At 37.0% G+C, this 20,053-nt stretch overlaps 1 protein-coding gene across 2 annotated transcripts in view; it reads left to right on the plus strand.

Moving 5' to 3' along the window:
* The window catches only part of ssh1a (slingshot protein phosphatase 1a), an 88,928-nt gene extending 69,965 nt beyond the window's left edge, over positions 1-18,963 (plus strand). For both annotated transcript variants that reach the window (XM_005165198.6, XM_009301386.5), the window contains 12 exons: positions 2,842-2,963; positions 3,074-3,142; positions 3,376-3,441; positions 5,752-5,946; positions 8,162-8,255; positions 8,479-8,607; positions 8,915-8,961; positions 9,272-9,418; positions 9,518-9,718; positions 10,847-11,513; positions 11,616-13,944; positions 16,969-18,963. In XM_005165198.6, the coding sequence (XP_005165255.1) occupies positions 2,842-2,963; positions 3,074-3,142; positions 3,376-3,441; positions 5,752-5,946; positions 8,162-8,255; positions 8,479-8,607; positions 8,915-8,961; positions 9,272-9,418; positions 9,518-9,718; positions 10,847-11,513; positions 11,616-12,665 (2,787 nt within the window). In that variant the 3' untranslated portion in view covers positions 12,666-13,944; positions 16,969-18,963. The remainder of the gene's footprint in view (positions 1-2,841; positions 2,964-3,073; positions 3,143-3,375; positions 3,442-5,751; positions 5,947-8,161; positions 8,256-8,478; positions 8,608-8,914; positions 8,962-9,271; positions 9,419-9,517; positions 9,719-10,846; positions 11,514-11,615; positions 13,945-16,968) is intronic.
* Positions 18,964-20,053: the final 1,090 nt, after the last annotated feature.

Genomic DNA, 20,053 nt, shown 5'->3' on the forward strand with positions numbered 1-20,053 from the left:
TTGAAAAGAATTCATAATTTTCGATACATCGGGATGATTTTGAAAGTGATTTTGACAGTGCATCTACATTAAATATAATAAACCAATCAATCACAAACATTGAAAAACACTGTAGAGCAACAATACTGTAGAAATAAAACACACAGTGCATTACGATTTCTGAAAATCTAGCAATGTTTAGATACACAAATGTAATAATCAAATATAAAATAACACTAAATAGTCTTTATCATATATATATATGTATATACTGTACATCGTTAGTTATAAATGCAATTTCTTATGCCTGAATATTTTTAACTGAATTAAATGATAAAAACACATAAATAATAAATGTTCTGGTAACTTTATGGTTAATAGCAAAAACACCTGAAATCATGAGTGTTTTCAAATGTGTTTTTCGAATTCTGGTCAATAATAATGCCGATTCAACATTGCAGATCTTGCGATGTGACTATTGCAGATGCGCACATTGCGATATCGATGCTGAAATTATATATTGTGCAGCTCTAGTTTAAATGTCTTGAGGGTTCATGATGAAATATACTGTCTATATTAAAACTATTGTCATTCACTTAAAATGTTGATTAATGTACATTTAACAGCTGCATTTGAACAACTGTATTTGTCCTGTAAAATAAATATTCTTTTGATCATTTATGAAACCTCCTGACATTCCAAAACCAACTTTGCTTTGATGTGAGCTGTATGGCAGCTGATTGGTGGAGAGGAGACAGAGTGATGAAGCCAATAACGGTATTGGGATGGTTAGGAGGCAATGATGGACCGAGGACAGTGGGCAAATTTGGCCAAGATGCCAGGGTTAAACCCCTACTCTTTTTTGAAAGACATCCTGGGATATTTAGTAACGTTATAGTAGTTATTAAGTATATTTAGTAACATTATAGTAACATTGTAATAAAATCAATATAGCACTGTAATAAATTTAGTATTAGAGTTTCCAATTTGCTGTTGATTAATGGTAACAATGCCAGTGCATTAATTTAATATCATTTAATTTCTGTCATTTTAAAAAATCTCCCACAACTGATTACTTTCACTTTAGACTCCAACTTAGTGGATTGTGTTGTAAAAGTGGGTCTTTTGATTTGATTTTACATACACTCTGCCATGTTGCAACACAAGTACATGTTAAATAAAAAAGAGAGAGAAGCGTGGTCAGGGCCGGAGTGGGACTTCTTTTCAGCCCTGGAGTTTCAAGCCTCAGACCGGCCCACATCAGTTCACGACTGACTATATTAAAATAAGGTCATTTCCAAATCAGTTTCTAATGACACTATCACGTCATTTTTTGAGAAAACAGCTGCTTTAGAACTTCAAATGTTCAACAACCCTAACAGTATTATATGTCTTAACAATAAATATGAAAAAAAAAAAATTACTTTGACGAGGATCGAACCCGGGACAGTGACGTCTTAACCTAATGAGCTAACCACTGGACCACAACCTATATATAGATTTGAGTCTCATCTGGCTTATTAACCTGCAGGCTGCATATTGCTCACGAAGCTGCGAGAAAATAGGTAAAATAATGAATAAAAAGGCTGTGGTCAAGTAAATAAATAAATAAATTTTAAAAATGTGACTGCTGAGAGCTACAGATTCTGGAGCTAGGGACACCGGCCCTCGCGGCCAAAAAACAGACCGGCCCACCGGGAATTCTCCCGGTCCTCCCGATTAGCCAATCCGGGCCTGAGCGTGGTACACTCACTTCTGTGTCAAATGCTTTAAAAAAAAAATACACAGTGCATGGCTGCATGACCCAAACAATACACACTTGTCTCAAATTCACACAAGAACTAAACAGATTAGGTTTTTTATGAACAAAACAAAAATAATACCCATGGCCCCTGATAATACATTGAAGTCTTATGAAATGTCTTATTAATCAGTATGTACAAAATTGTCCATATGCAATATTGTGAAAATGCTCAGGACCCGGATTAATCTTAAGGGGTTAGATCACACAAAAATGAATTACATTTTATAAACTAGTGACTAAATTAGCAGAAAATGTCCTTTTTAAGTTTGCTCTTTAGTTTCAGCATGCAGTTTTAGTGTAGATTTTTTGTTCTTTTACATGAATATATATAAAATAAAGCTTTATTGTTATCCAAGTAACCTAGATGGATTAAAATGAGCTGTAGCAAAATACTTACCAAAATGTTGACATAAAAACAGATTCAGGATGAAATCATTAAGTTGTGGTTGTTCTATTAATACAGGGTGTCTGTGGGGTCTTAAAAATATTAAAAGTTGATAAATCAATGTAGAGACATTTAAGGCCCTTAAAAAGTTTTAAAAGTCCTAAATGCTATTTTGCAAGGTATTAAATTTGATATCATTTTTGATTATGAAAAAATATGGTTGTATGCTAAAGTTTGCCTGAATTAAATCTGCGAAACACAGGATGCTGTGTAGTTTCTAAAATCAAAGAAATCCACATCATGCTGCTTTGTTTACTGCAGTAACAAAGGCAACACTATTATTTCTGAAGTTTTATACGCACCAACTTGCGACATTAGCTAGATTTCATAGATTTGTATTCAGTTTTTTAATAATGTTTTAGTTTTAGATTCGTTTCTTACATTAATATTTAGTAAATATAGTGAAAGTTAGCATCTCGCCAGTGTTTCCGGTTGAAACCTAAAGTGGTTTTAAGGTATGGAAAGACTTTTAAAAAAGGTATTGAATACCACTCTCTGATTCCTGTTTGTACTCTGTAATGAGTTGAATGATGTATTGTGTTTTTCACGTCTTCATGTGTGAGCTGTTTTTGCACCAATCAAGATTTATTTGTTGATTTACTGTAATCTGCAGGCGGTGCGTTTGGAGAGCGCGTGGTCAGACCGTGTGAGGTACATGGTGGTGGTTTACACAAATGGCCGACAAGACACTGAAGAAAACATCTTATTGGGCATGGACTTCAGCAACAAAGACAGGTGAGTTTAATAAGTACAGTTTAGTAAGCGTCAATTTTAGGTGTTTGTTTTCTATTTAAGGGGAATTACTGGGAAAAAAATACTCAGTGTTTGTTGTGGTTGTTTGACAGTAAGAATTGCTCTGTCGGGATGGTGCTGCCGCTGTGGAGTGACACCAAGATTCATTTAGACGGTGACGGGTGAGTGCTGCCCCCTCCTGGGGTGAAAAGGAAATGCTGATACTGCTGTTCTATAGCATTTGATACGCAAATCAATCCTGTGTAATTAAATTCAAGGTTGTTTGGTTTGTAAACTGAAAAATGAATGTTGACGACAGTTAACAGTATTGGTAATGTTCATTGTTAATTAGAGAGGTTGTTTTGTTTTGACGTATGCAGTCGTCCTAAGTTAACCTGTGTCCTCATGTCTCCAGGGGTTTCAGTGTGACGACCGCCGGGCGTACGCACATCTTCAAACCGGTGTCAGTCCAGGCCATGTGGTGAGGAAACAAAATACATTATTAATCTGCCTAAACTATGTCAAGCTCGACATTTTAGTCTTAAGCTAAATTCGTTTAGTTTCTGCTCATGTTTAGCTTTGGGCTTTCTTTGTTAGTAAGTGCTCAGCAGCTCTTTTAATTTATTAATTTAACTCTTAAATGGCTTTGGGAAATAGTTTGGCCTTTCATGTTATGATTAATAACAACTCTCTATCAGATGACAGGTTAAACTGTTGTTGTTTTTCTGTTGGGAGCCATAGTCTAGTTGACGGGATGAAATTGGGCACTTGTTTGTTACTGAGGTATGAAAATAGCTCTTCGGGGAGTTGAAGATGCTACGAGTCGACTGTTTTTCAGACGTTCACTGGCGCTTTGGGACTTTGACATCTTTAAATATAAAAGAGCTCTGCACTGCCATCTGGCGATCATTTAAAAAAGTACAGCGAATATCAGATAATTTGAGGGGTTTTCATGTGAGGCTTGTACATTTGCCACATTACTGTTCAATAAGCATATCAATGTACTATGTTATTTGTATTGAACAATATACTATAATACTGTGGTACTTTTTAATATCAATTGGTTTAATAGTGAATTAATTGCATTCTTGTCCGGTTTTCAGCCCTGCAGATCATTTGCTTTGTTTCTAAAACGCTTGATTTGATACAATGCTGCTGCATTTACAGTACTTCTTGGCTTGGTTTGCTTTCACTGGGAAACTTTTTTGAGAATACTAAAATTTATGCAATATGAGTTTTCAAGTTAGACTTGTCATACTAAGCCATCATGACGGCAAACACCCTCGTATGGAAGATAAAAGCAGTTATTTTACAACTATGGCAATGAAAGCTTATCAAAGTGTTGTAAATATTGGGTTTTAAAAAATAAGTGAAGGTTATAAAATAGATTTTAAAATATGCCAAGAGTTTTTACACTGTGGTTTGCTATTTAAAGGCCATCAATGTTTATTAAGGTTCTGATCTGATTGCCATGCTCATATCGACCTAAACAAGTCAAATAATATAGAAAATGCTTCAAGTGAACATGGTTTAAAATTCGCTCAAGGGGTTGGTTCTCCCACAAATGAAATGTGCCTCCTCATTCACTTAAATTTTTATGGATTTAAATAGTTAAAAGTTTCTTTCTTCTGTTTAAATTAAAAAAAGATATTTTGAAGAATGTCATTTTCTGGCACCCATCCAATGTGTGACAGCTGAACTGAAGTACTTTTAATTTGACTTCATCTATGTTAAGCTGCTTTGACACATTGTAAAAAGCGGTGTAGAAATGAGGATGAATTGAAAGATGAATGAAAATTAAATAGTAAGATTTTAAAAAATAAAAATACATTTTTTCCAAATATATTCTTTTGTGTTTAATAAAAGAAAGGAACAAAGTAAATAAGACAGAATTTTCATTTTTGGGTGAACTGTCCCTTTAATCAGTTGCGATACTCTTTGATTGTATTGTTTATTAAAGAGAGGGGAGAGAGATAGAGACACACAAAGATTGTGATTATTTAAAGTCATTAAAGTCATTGTTTACATGGACGCCAATAATTTTAATACGATTAAGACAATACTCTGATCAAGAGTCTTGTAAACAGCAATTTTCGATTAATTTATTCTGATTAAGGTCATAATCAAACTCAACAGAAACGTAATTAAGACATGTGGATTATGCCGATTTAAGTCGCATTATTGAAATGTATTACAGACATGTAAACAACGCAATCAAACTATTTCCGTGGTGTAGAATTTTCGCCGCATTTTGCGACAGGATAGTTTATACACACACAGCTGTTTGACACTATTCTCTGCACCTACCGAGTCAGTAAAGGAACACAGACACGCACATCCTTAAGTGTGGAGGTTTTTTTCTCCCATTCGGCATAAGTTATCAAATTCCATTAAAACAACACTTGTCGAGTAGTTCATACTCGCATCCAATATTTTATTTTTCACGGGGGGCATGCATGAAATGTTCCTGAATGAAAGTGTAAGTGCCAAACATCAGTTGAAGTTGACAAATTAAAGATGAAACACCCGAAATTACATGAAACTTTGGAAAAAATGCAGATAGCGTGGTGACACAATGACGTTAATCAAATTATGTGCTATAACATGTAAAACAGGAGCATGAAAGGAACATTCAAAAAGCAACTCATGTAAAACCCTTAATCATATTATTGGCTTTTTTAAGATTATGCAAATAATTCTATTACAGAAGTCCATGTAAACATACCTGTAGTCACTGATGGTGTACGTAGGTCTCTCACTCTTGCTCACTTTTAATCTGCTCCTCCTGCAGGTCAGCTTTGCAAATTTTACACAAGGCCTGTGAGGTGTCACGGCGGTACAACTATTTCCCTGGTGGGATGGCACTGACGTGGATGGGGTACTATGAGAGCTGCATCAGCTCTGAACAGAGCTGCATCAATGAGTGGAACGCCATGCAGGACCTGGAAACACTGAGACCAGACTCGCCTGTAGTCTTTGTCGACAAGTGAGTTAAAGCCTCGCACATTTAAAGCACCTCCAGAATACAGAGTATTGATGATCCTTTTGTTTTTTGGCCAACCGAAACCATAATTACAGATAATTTTAGTAGCCAAAATGGTCAAATAAACATATTAACACAAAAGGTCATTGATTACCGTGTTAATCATGTCATGTCGGACTGCTTTGGGTACCTCAGAGATGTGTATTATCCCCTGTCTTATTTTATATATATTAATGAACTGCAGAGCAATAATGATGATAATCTCACTCTTATAAAATCTGCAGATGATCTGGCATTGGTTTAAATATATTAATAGTATCACAGATTGATTTGGCAAAAGTTCATTACATCTTAAAGATGCAGTAGGTGATCTTCCACAATGCTAACAGCTTAGCATAAATCTCTGAATCACAGTCCCTCCCCTGCCGTCTAGAGCCACGCCTCCTGAAACATGAGCACTGCAAAAGAACCCTCTCTCATGTGTTAAAAGCGACTAGTGCTTGTCCAGCGATGTGCAAGCCAGACTGACATGCTGTTCCAGAGCAAATATTTAGAGTTGTATGGTAAACAAAATAGGGAAAGACTAGGCGGAAAAGCGGTATTTACTTGTGTTTTGTTGTTTAACTAATTAAAATCTATATCATCGATGCTGTAAAAGGTCCCTTATGAAACTGAAAATAGTCTTATCAATCTTTCATCAGAAGATTTTAGTGGCTGAACAACACTTCTGTGAAGATATATCGTTGACCCATTTGTAACAACAACATCTAACGTTACATCAGCTCTGCGTAAAGCTACAGTTTTGAAACAGAACATTACCTGTCTAAGAGAAATCCTTCAGTCATTGTGTCATCCTTTCTCCAGCGTGCAAAGGTAACTCCGATATTGATTCAGGTTTTTAAAAAGTTTTAAGCATGTTTTTACCGATAGCGCATGCACGCGCGTGCTCTCTCTCGTGAACGCGTGCCGGTCGGCGGAGCTGTGTACAAATGGCTGCGCAGTTGTTCAAATGTGCATTTGCTGATAGACAGATTGGGCTACGTATATAAATTATGAGAGATGTCGGTCCGACTCTATTTATTTGGATGAACATTTATTTGTTTTATGCCTTACCCAAAATATAAAAATACATATAAATACATTTAGATCACTTACTTTAATCATTACTATTAGACTGTAAAGAAACTTTCAACCAGCACAACAACAAATGCTTCTGAAGACAATCACCTACTGCACCTTTAATATTGGAAAAACAAAAGAGCTATGTCAGGGAAGTCAAACAAGAGCAGTAGACACTAGATTTATAAACCAGTCATCATAAATGGACAAATAGTAGAGCAGGTCTTAAATTTTAGGTATTTAGGCACAATTATTGACAATAAACTGACTTGATAGTAATGTAGAGGCTGTTTATAAGAAGGCAAGTCAGTGCCTCTGTGTCCTCCGCAAGTTTTAATGTTAGTACACAGACTTTAAACATTAATAGTGAGTGTTCTTACATATTGTTTCATGGTTTGGTAACACAACGCTTCAACAAAAGAAGAAATGATCACAAATTATCAATCAGGCGAATAAGATAACTGGTCACAAGCAACATTCACTGCAGATCTTGTTTGACTACTTTATGGAAAAAACAGTAATTGTGATTTTTAACGATAATAAACAAACACCCTTCACTCAGCTTTTGAAGTGTTACCATCAAGACGTAGGTTTAAAATTCCTAGAGCCTATAAGAAATGCTTGTTTCTAGAGTGTTTCTATGGTGTGATTGTTGTCTTAAACACTTGTCTGAAATTCAGCGTTAAAGACAAATTTCCTTTCTGTGCCAAGCAGAACGCACAATAAAGTTTGAACTAAACTCAACTTAAAAATTACATTCTTTAAATGTATAATGAATAATTTAAAAATGTATATATTCTTAGCAACCAATTAAAATGTTCAAATTAACATAAAAAGGTTATTACAAAATTACCAAGTTTTTTTTTTTTTTTTGATTTTTAGTTAATTTTATTTTGCTACATTTATTTTTTGTTATAGAAAATAACTGTTGTTTTTAGGTGGAAGAGCTATGATGCAAAATAAAACCATTTATTTTACCTAGTGTTTGTTGAATACATGTAATTATTTTCCTCTTACTATTAAATTAAGTTACTGTAACCATCACAATGTTCTTTCTTAAAATGTTTGGTCTATATTGTGTCCTGTGTCTGTTCCTCAGGCCAACAGAGAGGGAGAGAACAGAATGTCTAATCAAAGCCAAACTCAGGAGTATCATGATGTGCCAGGACCTTGAAAATGTCACGTCCAAAGAGGTCAGCAAGAAATGCAGTTACAGTATATACCAAGTAATATATGCCACAACTGACCCTCATACCTCAAAATACAATTATAAGTAGAACATAATTTGAGACACTTTCTGCTTGGATTCAGCAATTTGCGTGAACTCTTATGTGATTACATTATCTGAGTTAATGTGTGTTATCAAGAACACAACTTTTAATTAAACTGCAGGTCAATAATGATGTGTATTCCTAGATTCGTAATGAGTTGGAGCAGCAGATGAACTGTAACCTGAAAGAGTACAAAGAGTTCATAGACAATGAGATGCTACTTATTCTTGGCCAGATGGATAAAGCCACTCTCATCTTTGACCACCTTTATCTGGTTAGTGTTGCTTTGTCAGTCTGTTTCTTGATTTTATTTTATATTTATGAGCAAAAACACTCATCAATAGCCATTATATATATTTTAATAATAACAAGTCACTTTAATTTGTAATAACCTGTAAAATAAAATGCTACTTTAAAAGGGAGTTGTTTATACATTTTTTTATATTAAGATTGAGAATGAAATTACTTTTTATGTTAGTTCTGTAACAAAAAATATGCTAGTATTTGTCATAAATTGGTGCACTGCATGCTAACTTCCCTAAAAAAGCAGTGAATTACATTACGTATTGCTCATTTTCCAGGGTTCTGAATGGAACGCTTCCAATCTAGAGGAACTTCAGGAAAGTGGGTGAGTTCACCTTCAACCTCCCATCCATTTTTTCTTGAGATACTGTTTATTTAAATGGGTTTATGTTAGGTAAATGTGAAAGTTTCAACTGAATGTGTATCATATATTGCTATTTAAAGGGCAACATTTTCTCCTGTTTCAGCTGAAGTTCAGAGTAGAATCATCAAAGCGTTTTATTTTACTCTAAGAATCAGGGTATTTATAGTACCTGGTTAGGCAAAAAAAAAAGAAACTTGCATGCATGTAGATTTCCATTGTTCTCCAGATGTAATATATGTAATCTCTTTATGTAAATGTATTGCTGTTTTAGGGTGGGCCACATCTTAAATGTCACAAGGGAAATAGATAACTTTTTCCCAGGAACATTCTGCTACCACAATGTCAGAGTGTATGATGATGAGGCCACAGACTTACTGGCTCACTGGAATGATACCTACAACTTCATTGTCAAAGCAAAGTGAGGAACTATTTTGCATTTCTGTCTTTTAAATCTACTCAACATGCTCTTTCTCTTTCCAAATGATTTTTTAACAGCATCTTTGTTCTGTATCTACAGAAAGAATCATTCCAAATGTTTGGTTCACTGTAAGATGGGCGTAAGCCGCTCTGCTTCCACGGTGATCGCATATGCCATGAAAGAGTACGGCTGGACTCTGGAGAAAGCATATAACTTTGTTAAACAGAAGCGCAGTATCACTCGTCCCAATGCCAGCTTCATGAGACAGCTGGCAGAGTATGAAGGCATACTGGATGCCAGGTACAATAAATTTCCTTTTTTTGTATTCTAGCATTTGTATTTTAGATAAAGATAAAAATAAATTGTATACATGCATTTGGTAGATGCAATGTGATGATATAAAAGATCTGAGTCTGTTTACATGCACAAAATAACCAGAAAACTTAAAAAAATCAGATTTTTTATAAAAAATCAGTAAAGCAGCTGTACAGAAAACCACTTTTACGTGAGATTTTAAGGTTTGCTAGATTTCTTAATAGCAGTGACATCACAGCCAAAACATCAGCGTCAGTAACTCAAAATGTTGTTGGGAAATCTGTCAGAGTCTGCGGGGTCTTAATAAGTATTAAAAGTTGATCAATCATTTATGAGAAAGTGAAGGCCCTCATAAGGTATTAAAAAAGTCTTAATCGTGTTTTTGCATGGTCTTAAATTTTGTTCAAGTGTTGTCCAAAGTGTTTGACTTCAAAAAGCATAAATATATTTATTTTTCTCCTAATATTAACAATGGCGTGGCACATCCGGGTGATTTGCACCAAACGTGGGAAGGTGATGTGACGCTCTTCCACATTTAGCGAAACCATAGAGCCAAACAGACGGCAAAATGGAAAAATTTAAATTTGCGTACTCCTGGTTGGAGAAAGACAAGTTTAACAGTGACCTGTCACTGAAAACAACCGGGTAATTTATTTCTTCAAGCTTTTTCGTTCGAAGGGCTATCTACCCCTTCCCCCTCTAGATTTCCGTGTGTGATGTGTACCTTGCAAGCACAATCAGACATGCGCACATAAATAAACTGCTAGAATGACAATAAAGACATTTACATGCATCAAAAAATTGAGGTTTGGAGCAAAAACACAACCTGTTCTGGTTGTTTGTGTCTATTTTAACCTTTAACCAATAAAAGAAATTTACATGGCATTACACATATCAGCTAATTAAGCATAACTAACTGGCTTATCAATGTGCATGTAAACACACTCAATGAAAGTCATTTGGGTCCAATTATGTTTTGGATCATATAGATTGATAGAGGGATACAAGGATATATACATAAAAAAGATACTTATACAGATGACAGAATTGTAATTTTTGGGTGAACTGTACCTTCCATACTTATTAAAAAGCGTTTCTGTTTTTTCCATTTAGTAAGCAGCGTCATAACCGTCTGTGGCGCCCTGATTCGGATTGCGATCACCCCGAGTGCCAGCAAGCTGCTGGTCCTTGCTATCTGAATGCAGAGACTGGAGATCACATCACTCCTGACTCCACAACCCCCAGGGTCACTGTCTGCTGTGAGCCTACAGCCCACTCCTCTCCAATTAGTCTAGATCTGGATCCTGGCCATCCACAAAATTACCACTACTACTTCCGCCGCTTGTCAGACTCGGCTCTAGAGAGCGAACCTTCCACCCCTGTCCAAGCACAGCCTTTGGTGGATGTAGATCGTGTCTATATTGAGGTTGCCGATGTGGAGCAAGATGCACTTCTTGAGGATGAAACCTTCGAGGCACATGAGGGCCCTCCTGTTTCCCACTCAGGAGAGGGTATTGGCGCTCAAACATGTTCTCGAGGACCGGAGCCACTAGAAGAACTACGTCTGCGGTTGGAGTTCAGCACAGTGGAAGAAGAGGATGAAGAAGAGGCTCAGAAAGAGCAAGCTGAGATGGAGGCGTTAACAGAGGAAGCAAAGAGAGTAGATGGGAAGGATAGTGAGGAGCTGTTGAATGAAAAGGGGATCGATCTGACCAGTGTGAACCATTTGTGCAATGAGAACAACAACAACAATCACCTCAAAATGCAACAAATCCTCACTGTGAGTATCTTACTTGCCCACATAAAGTATTAGCACCCTGAACCATTTACAGATGTTTTTATTTTCATTAAATATTTTTTTTTCTTGTGTATTCTTGTTCAGGAAAGTGCCCAAGTAAAGACAAGGCTTGCTCCTGGTTCATCGCTTGCTTCCAAGCCCATCCAAAGTGCTCTTTCGGAGGCTAACAGACGAGGCCTTGCCCCTTTACCCCTCAACAGTGCGCCCTGTATCTCCATTCAGATGCTATCCTGTGCCAACTTGTCCATGACAGCCAAGTGTGGCAGAACTGTCTCAGATCCGTGCCTTGATGCCAATGCAATGTCCTTAGGGAATAACGATATGCCAGAAAGCAAATCTCTTGACCAGGAAACTGAAACCCAGACAACTCTGCCTGAGGCCAAAGGAGAAGGAGATTTCAGGCAGGAAGAGACTGATCTACAGGGTTCCTCTGCTCTTCCCCGGAATGAGAGAGAGCTGAAAGGTTTAGAGAAGGCAGAGGCGTCTTGTTCTCCTCAACAACAAGAGGCTCTGATTCAGCTCCAACGCTCCGGTTTAGTTCGACGTCGAAAAGAACGATTGGAAAAACTCTCCGGTCTCTTCCAGGAGCGTGCACGCGCAAATGAACAACGGGAAGCTGGTTCTAGTAAAACAGAAGATGCAATGAACAGTTCCAGTGATCCAGCTGACCCCTTTCACAGGTCTTTTGGAACACGGAATGATTTTGGAACTGAATCGGCAGTGCCACTGACCAATGAGGCTTTGTTGGCAGTCCTCGGATCAGGAGGATTGACTCCAGTCTCATCTCCACACGGCTCTACGCTCACCCGCAGCTCCAGCAGTGACAGTCTTCGCAGTGTCCGAGGCAAACCAGGCCTTGTGCGTCAGCGTACACAAGAAATTGAAGCACGAATGCGATTAGCGGGACTGACTGTTCCTTCACGACTCAAGCGCTCTAACTCTCTCGCCAAACTAGGCAGTCTCACCTTTTCATCTGAGGACTTGTGCTCGGCCTGCTCCTCTGACGCAGGGACCCTTCTCATGCTCTCATTGTCCCCAGAACCCGAGCACTCGCTCAGCCCAGAATGGGCAAAACCAGACAACATGGAGGTCTTCAGCCAAGGCGAAGCAGGATGTGAAGAGTCCAAGAGCTGACAGCAGGAGATTTTAACGCAACACTACTTTTATTTTCAGCTTCATCTGGAGTTCTGCAACACGTTACTGAGATATTTATATTTATAGATACTTTTTAATCATTTCAGCCACTTGGGAACTTTGGTGTTGTGGTGAACAGATCTTGCAAGTTGGATTAAGAGTGTTTTCTGTTTTTGTGCATTCAATGAATAGGTTTCCAAAATCTATCGGACAGACTTTCAATGCATGAAACCCAAATGGATGTGTATTGCACTGACTGATGAACGGTTCATGAGGTTTTCCCTGCTCTTCCTCACTGCTGTTCTCAAACACTCGCCATCCCAGAGACCATTACTTGAACACATCAAAATAGACCATTGTGTAATGTTTCCATCAGTCCACCCATTTATCGCAGCATAAATCGCTTAGTTGTGGCCTGCTATGAGTCACAGATTCCTTTGGACATGGTCACACATTTTAAAATCATTCACCCTCCTGCGCTCTCACTTCCTGGCTGGACGGCGAAAGGAAATGGACTCTTTATCACGATTAGGAAAGTTCTTTGTGTGCTGATGGACTCTTATCATTCATTGAGCACTGATGATTCACTCACAGGTTTCAAACAGATACCTCATATCAGTTCATTACTGTTTGTTAGGCCAGGCAGAAATCAAAACAGGAAGACTGGCAGCACTTTGGTGTGTGGAGGCTCATTGGGAAAGCTGGTGCCGGACCACCAAGAGGAGATTTGTTTGGGATTCTTCCATCTTTCTAGTACTTAGTGACGGTGATGAAAGACAATCATTTTGAAGAATAAAGAAAAGCGAAGGCAACTTCAAGCTGCTCCGTTTCCAATGAAATGCTCATAAATGCAGTTGCTGTTCTTACGAATGTAACTGTCCATGTTGCTGTTCGAATAGTGAAAGAGTGGGAAATGCTTGGGTCATTGTTACTGTTACAGTCTCTAGTAGCACATATGTGTGTTTTCAAGAGATTTTATATCGACAGGAGCTCTAACATTGGATTTTTTCTCTAGCAAAAGAGCTGTACTGTGTCTCCAAATGCGATACAAATCAGTCATTCACCAAGGTAAAACGCGACTGTTATTTTTAAGACTCATTACACTTGATTCTGATGCAGTGGCTTGTTTGGGCCAAACTGAGCTGAGGCTGATTGCAGTTCGCTGATGATTTCCATCACATTATTGCATTTGCATTAAGTTTTTCATAAAGAAATTAAAGCAAGGTGGAATGGCCTTTTGGATTAAATCTACATCAAAAGATTGAACAACACTTACAAGGTAAAGTTGTGGCATGGTTTGCACTATGAGTGTGTGTATCTGCATGAGTGAATCTCACAAGAGCATGTCTAGGTCACATTTTCCCAAAAACCACAAGGAAGTTTTATGAAATATGATAAATAATGTTTTGTATTTAGGAACTGATTTTTTTTGGTCCTGGAGGTCTGGTGTCCTGCAGATTTCAGCTCCAACCACAGTTAGACACGCCTGGGCTAGCTAATCAAGCTCTTACTAGGATTTATAGAAACATCCTTGCAGGTGTGTTGAGGAAAAATCTTTAGGACATCGGACCGCCAGAACAGAGTTTGAGAACCACTGCACTAGGCTATTGGTGCCAACAGAGTTTTACTGGAATATTGTTTTTTTTTTCCCATGAGGGCTCCTGTTCACCAAAGTGCACAGAAACGTATGTGCTGTTCTTTTTCTGTTGTTTTCATTAGAAGTTATTGAAAGTTTTTTTTTTAAGTGATGGCAGCGTAGCGAGGCATGGAGTTTGCATTGTTTAAAAGCTTCGACAGCTTTCGAGAAGTGCTTGCAGCTCAGCATTTTCAGAACAGCGTTTACATTCCTGCAGCTGAAAAAATGCTTTGGTGGACACACGCCCTTACTCTTATAAATCTTATAAATTCAGTGCAATGTACTGAAAAATACAGTAAAAAAGGGAGGTTTAGATTGGCGCATGCAAGATTTTATTAAATAAATAATATATTGTTTTGTAATATAATAACAGTATATATTCATCATAATGGCGGCAACACCAAAGCTCCAAAAATGCCAATTTATTCAATTAAAAGGCTGATACAGAACGTGTAACATTTTGAGCACACCAGCTCTTCATTGGACAGTAGCTATGTTTTCATCTAAAAATGCGAATAAACTTTATGCACAAAACTGGATTATCACATTAAATATCACATTAAACGTAATTCCTGATTAACTGGCGGCAAATATCGACAGGAAAAACTGAATTTGCTGCGGTAGGAGAAACTGTGTGAATCTTTTCCTTATTTAATAAATTACTTTCACCTCAGAAGACAATGCCGACATGCACTGAACATGTGGTGGCGTTTGAAGGCACGAGACACGAAGTACAGACAGTTCTGGAGGTTACTAATAATATAATAACGCTAACACTTAAACAGTAAGGCGTTTTGCGATGACTAAAACAACATTTCAGATGTTTTACAATGCGCTCAGCCTGCTGGTTTGTCCATCACACACATATTTATCGTCACTTGATCTCTTGTAACAAAATCACATGGCTTTTTTTAATGCGTATACTGGAATTTGTTCGGTAAAAGTGTTTCCATCACAGTTTTTTCTCATCATTTCTTATCGGATAAAAAGTTTATCCTACTCAGTGTTGCACATATGTTCTTATGCGCTTTTTCCAAATGTATGCGCATCTCAGTGTTTCAATCAACCGTTTTTTAATGCGCATCTCCAAAATGCACATAAAAATAGGTGGATGAAAACGTAGCTAGTGAGAGGCGGTGTGCTTGAAATGTTACACGCCTTGTATCAGTCTTTTTAATTGAATAAATTGGTATTTTTGGAGCTTTGGTGTTGCCGCCTTTTTGAATACATATATTTGCACTGTTTGCTGTTTGGCTGCGCACCCATTTAAAGTGATGTGTGTGCATTTGTATATTTTCTCGTTGTAATATACACTGTAAAAAATAAATCCGTAAAATTTACGGTTAAAAAAACGGCAGCTGTGGTTGACAGTACTTTAAGGTTAAAAACACGGTCAAACCGTAAAAAATAATTTCTCATTTTCACGGTAAACTACCGTAGTTCATTCATTTATAGAGGTAATATGTCTGTATTTTGAATGACCAACATCTACATATCTTTTGTTACACAATTAGACACATAAGCACACCCATATGCAGGTGGTTATAAGGAAGTTACATAATGAACCAAACCACATCACAATCAACTTTTACCACAAGCAGAAAATTAAATTAATATATAGAAGGTGCTTAGAGTCATTCACACAGCTACTAAACACCAGTATGGTAACACACATAAAATTAAAAGTCATGCAATAAACATTGTTTATCAACATTAAATGTAATATAAACCTCTATTGTACATAACTGATGGGGAAACAACTAAAAAGATCCATAGTAATGTCAACAAAATGCATAAAAAGTTATGTGCCATACAGGGAATTCTAGGAAAGTCAATTTACGGTTATTTGCCGTATATATTAAGGAAACATACTGTTGACCAGGTTACAGATTTTGACAGTAGCATTTTTACAGTTCTTTACCATTGAAATCACAGCCATTTTTTTACAGTGTACGGTAGTAACCGGAAATGATCATAAATTCATAAAATTATTATTTTTTTGTGATTTTTTTTTTTTATTTTTCATTAAGAAGTAGGAATTAAAAACATTGGATCAATTTGAAGCATTTAGGCAAAATATAATATTTGATTTGATACATTTTATGTGATATTTAAGAGTGAAAAAACCTCCTAGACATGTTTTTGACAGTGAGATTCATCTCTGTGTGTGTCCGTGGAAACTTGACCAGATGACATGATCACAGAACCTTTGATAAGAAGCAAAAAGCTTTGTTAATGCATCAGTCCAACTGTTATATCTTTGATCATGTTCTGGTGTCAACATGCCTTTATTTACCATCAGCTGGCCAATTACAGCTTGAGTTGAAGTACTTGACGTTTAATATTATGCAGCATACTTTACCAATGTTTTATAAACGCCATTTTATACACGCATATATGCTCTCACGCTGAGTTGGAGCAACACGAATGTGAAGTTTGCGAGTGAGTGGTGCCTTGTACAGCGGTTACACCATAACTGTGAACTATTTATGAACAGGAGACCCTGTCAGAGTGTTTGCTTTTATGTAAAAAACATGAGCAGGCTCATCATATACAGACCATCTCCACCTCTACACTCAGCAATACACTGTATGTTAATATGTATGTCGGTTATGCAACACAATTGCCGGTATTTGCATCTAAAGCTTTTTTTTTTTTGTCCTGTAGATGATTGCCTGAAACGTTTTTGGTGGATTGAAAAAGAATCAACACTTTAATCTTCCTTATGAGGCCTGAATATTAAAATTGAAATAAGCCAGAAAGGTCTTTAGTGTCATGAACTTTTATTACATGACATGACTTAAATAACATTTTAAAAGGAATGGTTTCATTTACTCTCACTCAGGATATATTGGTGGTTTGTAAAATGCTTTTCAGTGGCAAGTTGCACTTTGGGAGTTCAAAAAACATGTAAAGCAGGGCTCAAAATTATAAAGCGAAACATTCCGTCTTTACAACATTATTCACAATTCTTTTTAGCATTTTTACTTTTTTTTTTACATTATTTACAACAGTGTTTCTCAACCATGTTCCTGGAGGACACCAGCTCTGCACATTTTCCTTGTCTCCTTAACCAAACACACCTGATTCAGCTCATCTTCTCATTAGCAGAGACTGAAAGACCTGTAATGGGTGTGACAGACAAGGGAGACATCAAAAACATGCAGTGCTGGTGCTCCTCCAGGAACGTGGTTGAGAAACACTGATTTACAACATGTAAGCTTCAGCATTTTGGTCTTCAGGATTCACAGGTATTAAATTATTATGATACATTTTTTTGCCTATATATGTTTTTTTTTACTCCCAAAGCCATCAATTTGCATTATAAAAATCACCAAGGATCCCAGAATGAGCAAAAATTCAGTCAAACTTTACAATAAGGTTGCATTATTGAAAGGTGACCTATTATGCCAATATGTAAAATAAGTCTCCAGGATCGAAATACCCAAGAAACGACATTTTGTAGCTCTTTAAAATGGCCCCTTTTAGACTTTGATCCAAATTGTCACTTTAAATTCAAATGAGCTTGTTCCCCTAGCCATATTTGGAAAAAAGGGTGGAGCTTAAAAATGCATACGCATTAGCAGAGCAGCAGATTCCCAAAAGGCTGCTTCTCACTGAGGGCTGTTTATGCTAATGAGGGCGAGATTCTCACTAATTGGCGGGGCTTTCTCCCTTCTAGTAACACGTACAAAGGGAGAATGTCAATCAAAGTGGTTTATCAAGTGTGATTATAAAAAAAATGGATTTAATACATTTTTACCATTAACATTAGGTCCATTACTTGTTTATTTTAGTAAAAACATTATTTAACTACTAATGCAACCTTATTGTAAAGTGCTACAAACAATAATGTTTTATTGAGGTAATCCTGAGGTAAATAGCCAGAAAAGTGTCATGTTTGGGTGAGCCGACCCTTATAAATGTGCCGCCATTTTATGTCTGATGCCATATTGAGGTCAAATCAGAGTCAGAGGATACAGATTAAATGTGCATTGTCTTGTGTCATCAACATCAAGTGCCTTACCCAGAAGCACTAGAGAGGCATTGCTCTGATTGACTCCCATTTGATAACATTGCCAGTCCAGCAAGAGGCCAGTGGCTCACACTGACATTCGTTTCTAAAATCGCAATATTAACTTACAGAATAACGCTAATCATATAACACTGCACGCTTTTCCAGTCGCCAGGTTTGGTTGTGTTTCCTTTCTTAGTGAGCGGGGAAGGATTTTACGCTATCCACGTATGAAGTGATAACCAAAGCTTAGCATTAAATCAATAATTAATAAATAAAGGCCACATTACCTGTTGATGCTGTTGCTTGTGGAGCTGCCATAGATGTAAGCTGTTTGCTTGGGAGAACTGGAGACTGGTGAGAAGTGGCTTTTGTTTTTTTATTTCAGAATGTGACACTGGTTTTCCTGCTCCCAAAACATCCTTAGACTTTCCTGTAGGTGGATATCGAGGGTCTTTTTGCGAATTAGCAATGCGGTTTAATTGCAAAAACATCTTGTCACCGTTGTCGTCGCTATTAAGTATGCAGTAATTGTTTTTGTGTACTGCAGATTTGCTGTAGTTTCAACGCATATTGCACTTTGTACATTTTGTTGAGATGATGTACTGTATGTGTTTATTATGAGAATAAACTTTTTTTTCATTCGGCTTGGACGGTTTTCTTGTCTTTTTACAGGTGAAGTGCTTGCATCTGTTGCTTTTTTTTGACTCTAGTATGTTATTATGTCATGATAGTGTGCCATCTGTGCTGTGTATTTTGGCCTGGTTGTGCTTATGCAACTTCTGACTGGATCTCCGTGAGTGTGTGTGTGTGTGTGACGTCAGTGGTTTTACTGCAGGCTTTGAGGAAAGACAGGGTGATTAATCTATCAAGTCTTCCCAGAATAAGTGCACATGATCGCTCGGCACACTTCATTCAGGGATGAAATGCAGCTTTTGTGCAGAAAGGAAAGTTATGATAGTGGATTTGTTTCTTATTTATGACTGGAGAGCAGAGACGCGTGTTTTTATTTTGGATTTCATAACTACTATACAGACATTTAGTGATGCAAAATATTTAAAAAGTCATTTGAAAATATATGAATGTCTTTACTTTGGGTATATGTGAAGGTATCCGCAAACAAATAGTGCTTGGATGTGCTCTGCTAACATCTCTGGACACAGAAAGTGTAAATGCTTTTACTGTTTATAACATTTAATGTGTTGCGTTATCATTTTAAACCAGACAAATATATTACACTAAGTTCAGATGTATGCTTGTAAAAAAATAAAACTTAAATAACAATGCATTTTTTGTATACATGGGAAAGACTTTTTGTAAGATGGGAAGGTTTTTCCATGAGGCAGAACTATGTAATAAAGCTTTACATTACAGAAGCCGCTCAAAATAAATGGCATTCATTGTAACACTAGTTTGCATACCAAATATATATCAGCAATATTTTTTAGGAGAAAATCATTTGAGGACATATTTTAAAGTACTAATTAAAATACCCTAAACATAATTGATCATTTGAAACAGATGAAACAGCTTTCTTCATCTCGTTTATATACACTATAAACAGCAGCTACACTAATTATTCTCTATTTTTACCTGGGGATCCTCATCCCGAGACCCTTAGTCCACGCAGCGCCATTGATTCGATCCAAGACCAGCGACGAGATGATTCCAAGGTTTCCATATCCTGGACCAGGCCGTATCCCGAGGAGCTGCTGTGGTGGTCATGGAGGAGTGGAG

The sequence above is a fragment of the Danio rerio genome, chromosome 5 (assembly GCF_049306965.1).
Source record: "Danio rerio strain Tuebingen ecotype United States chromosome 5, GRCz12tu, whole genome shotgun sequence".
Taxonomy (NCBI): domain Eukaryota; kingdom Metazoa; phylum Chordata; class Actinopteri; order Cypriniformes; family Danionidae; genus Danio; species Danio rerio.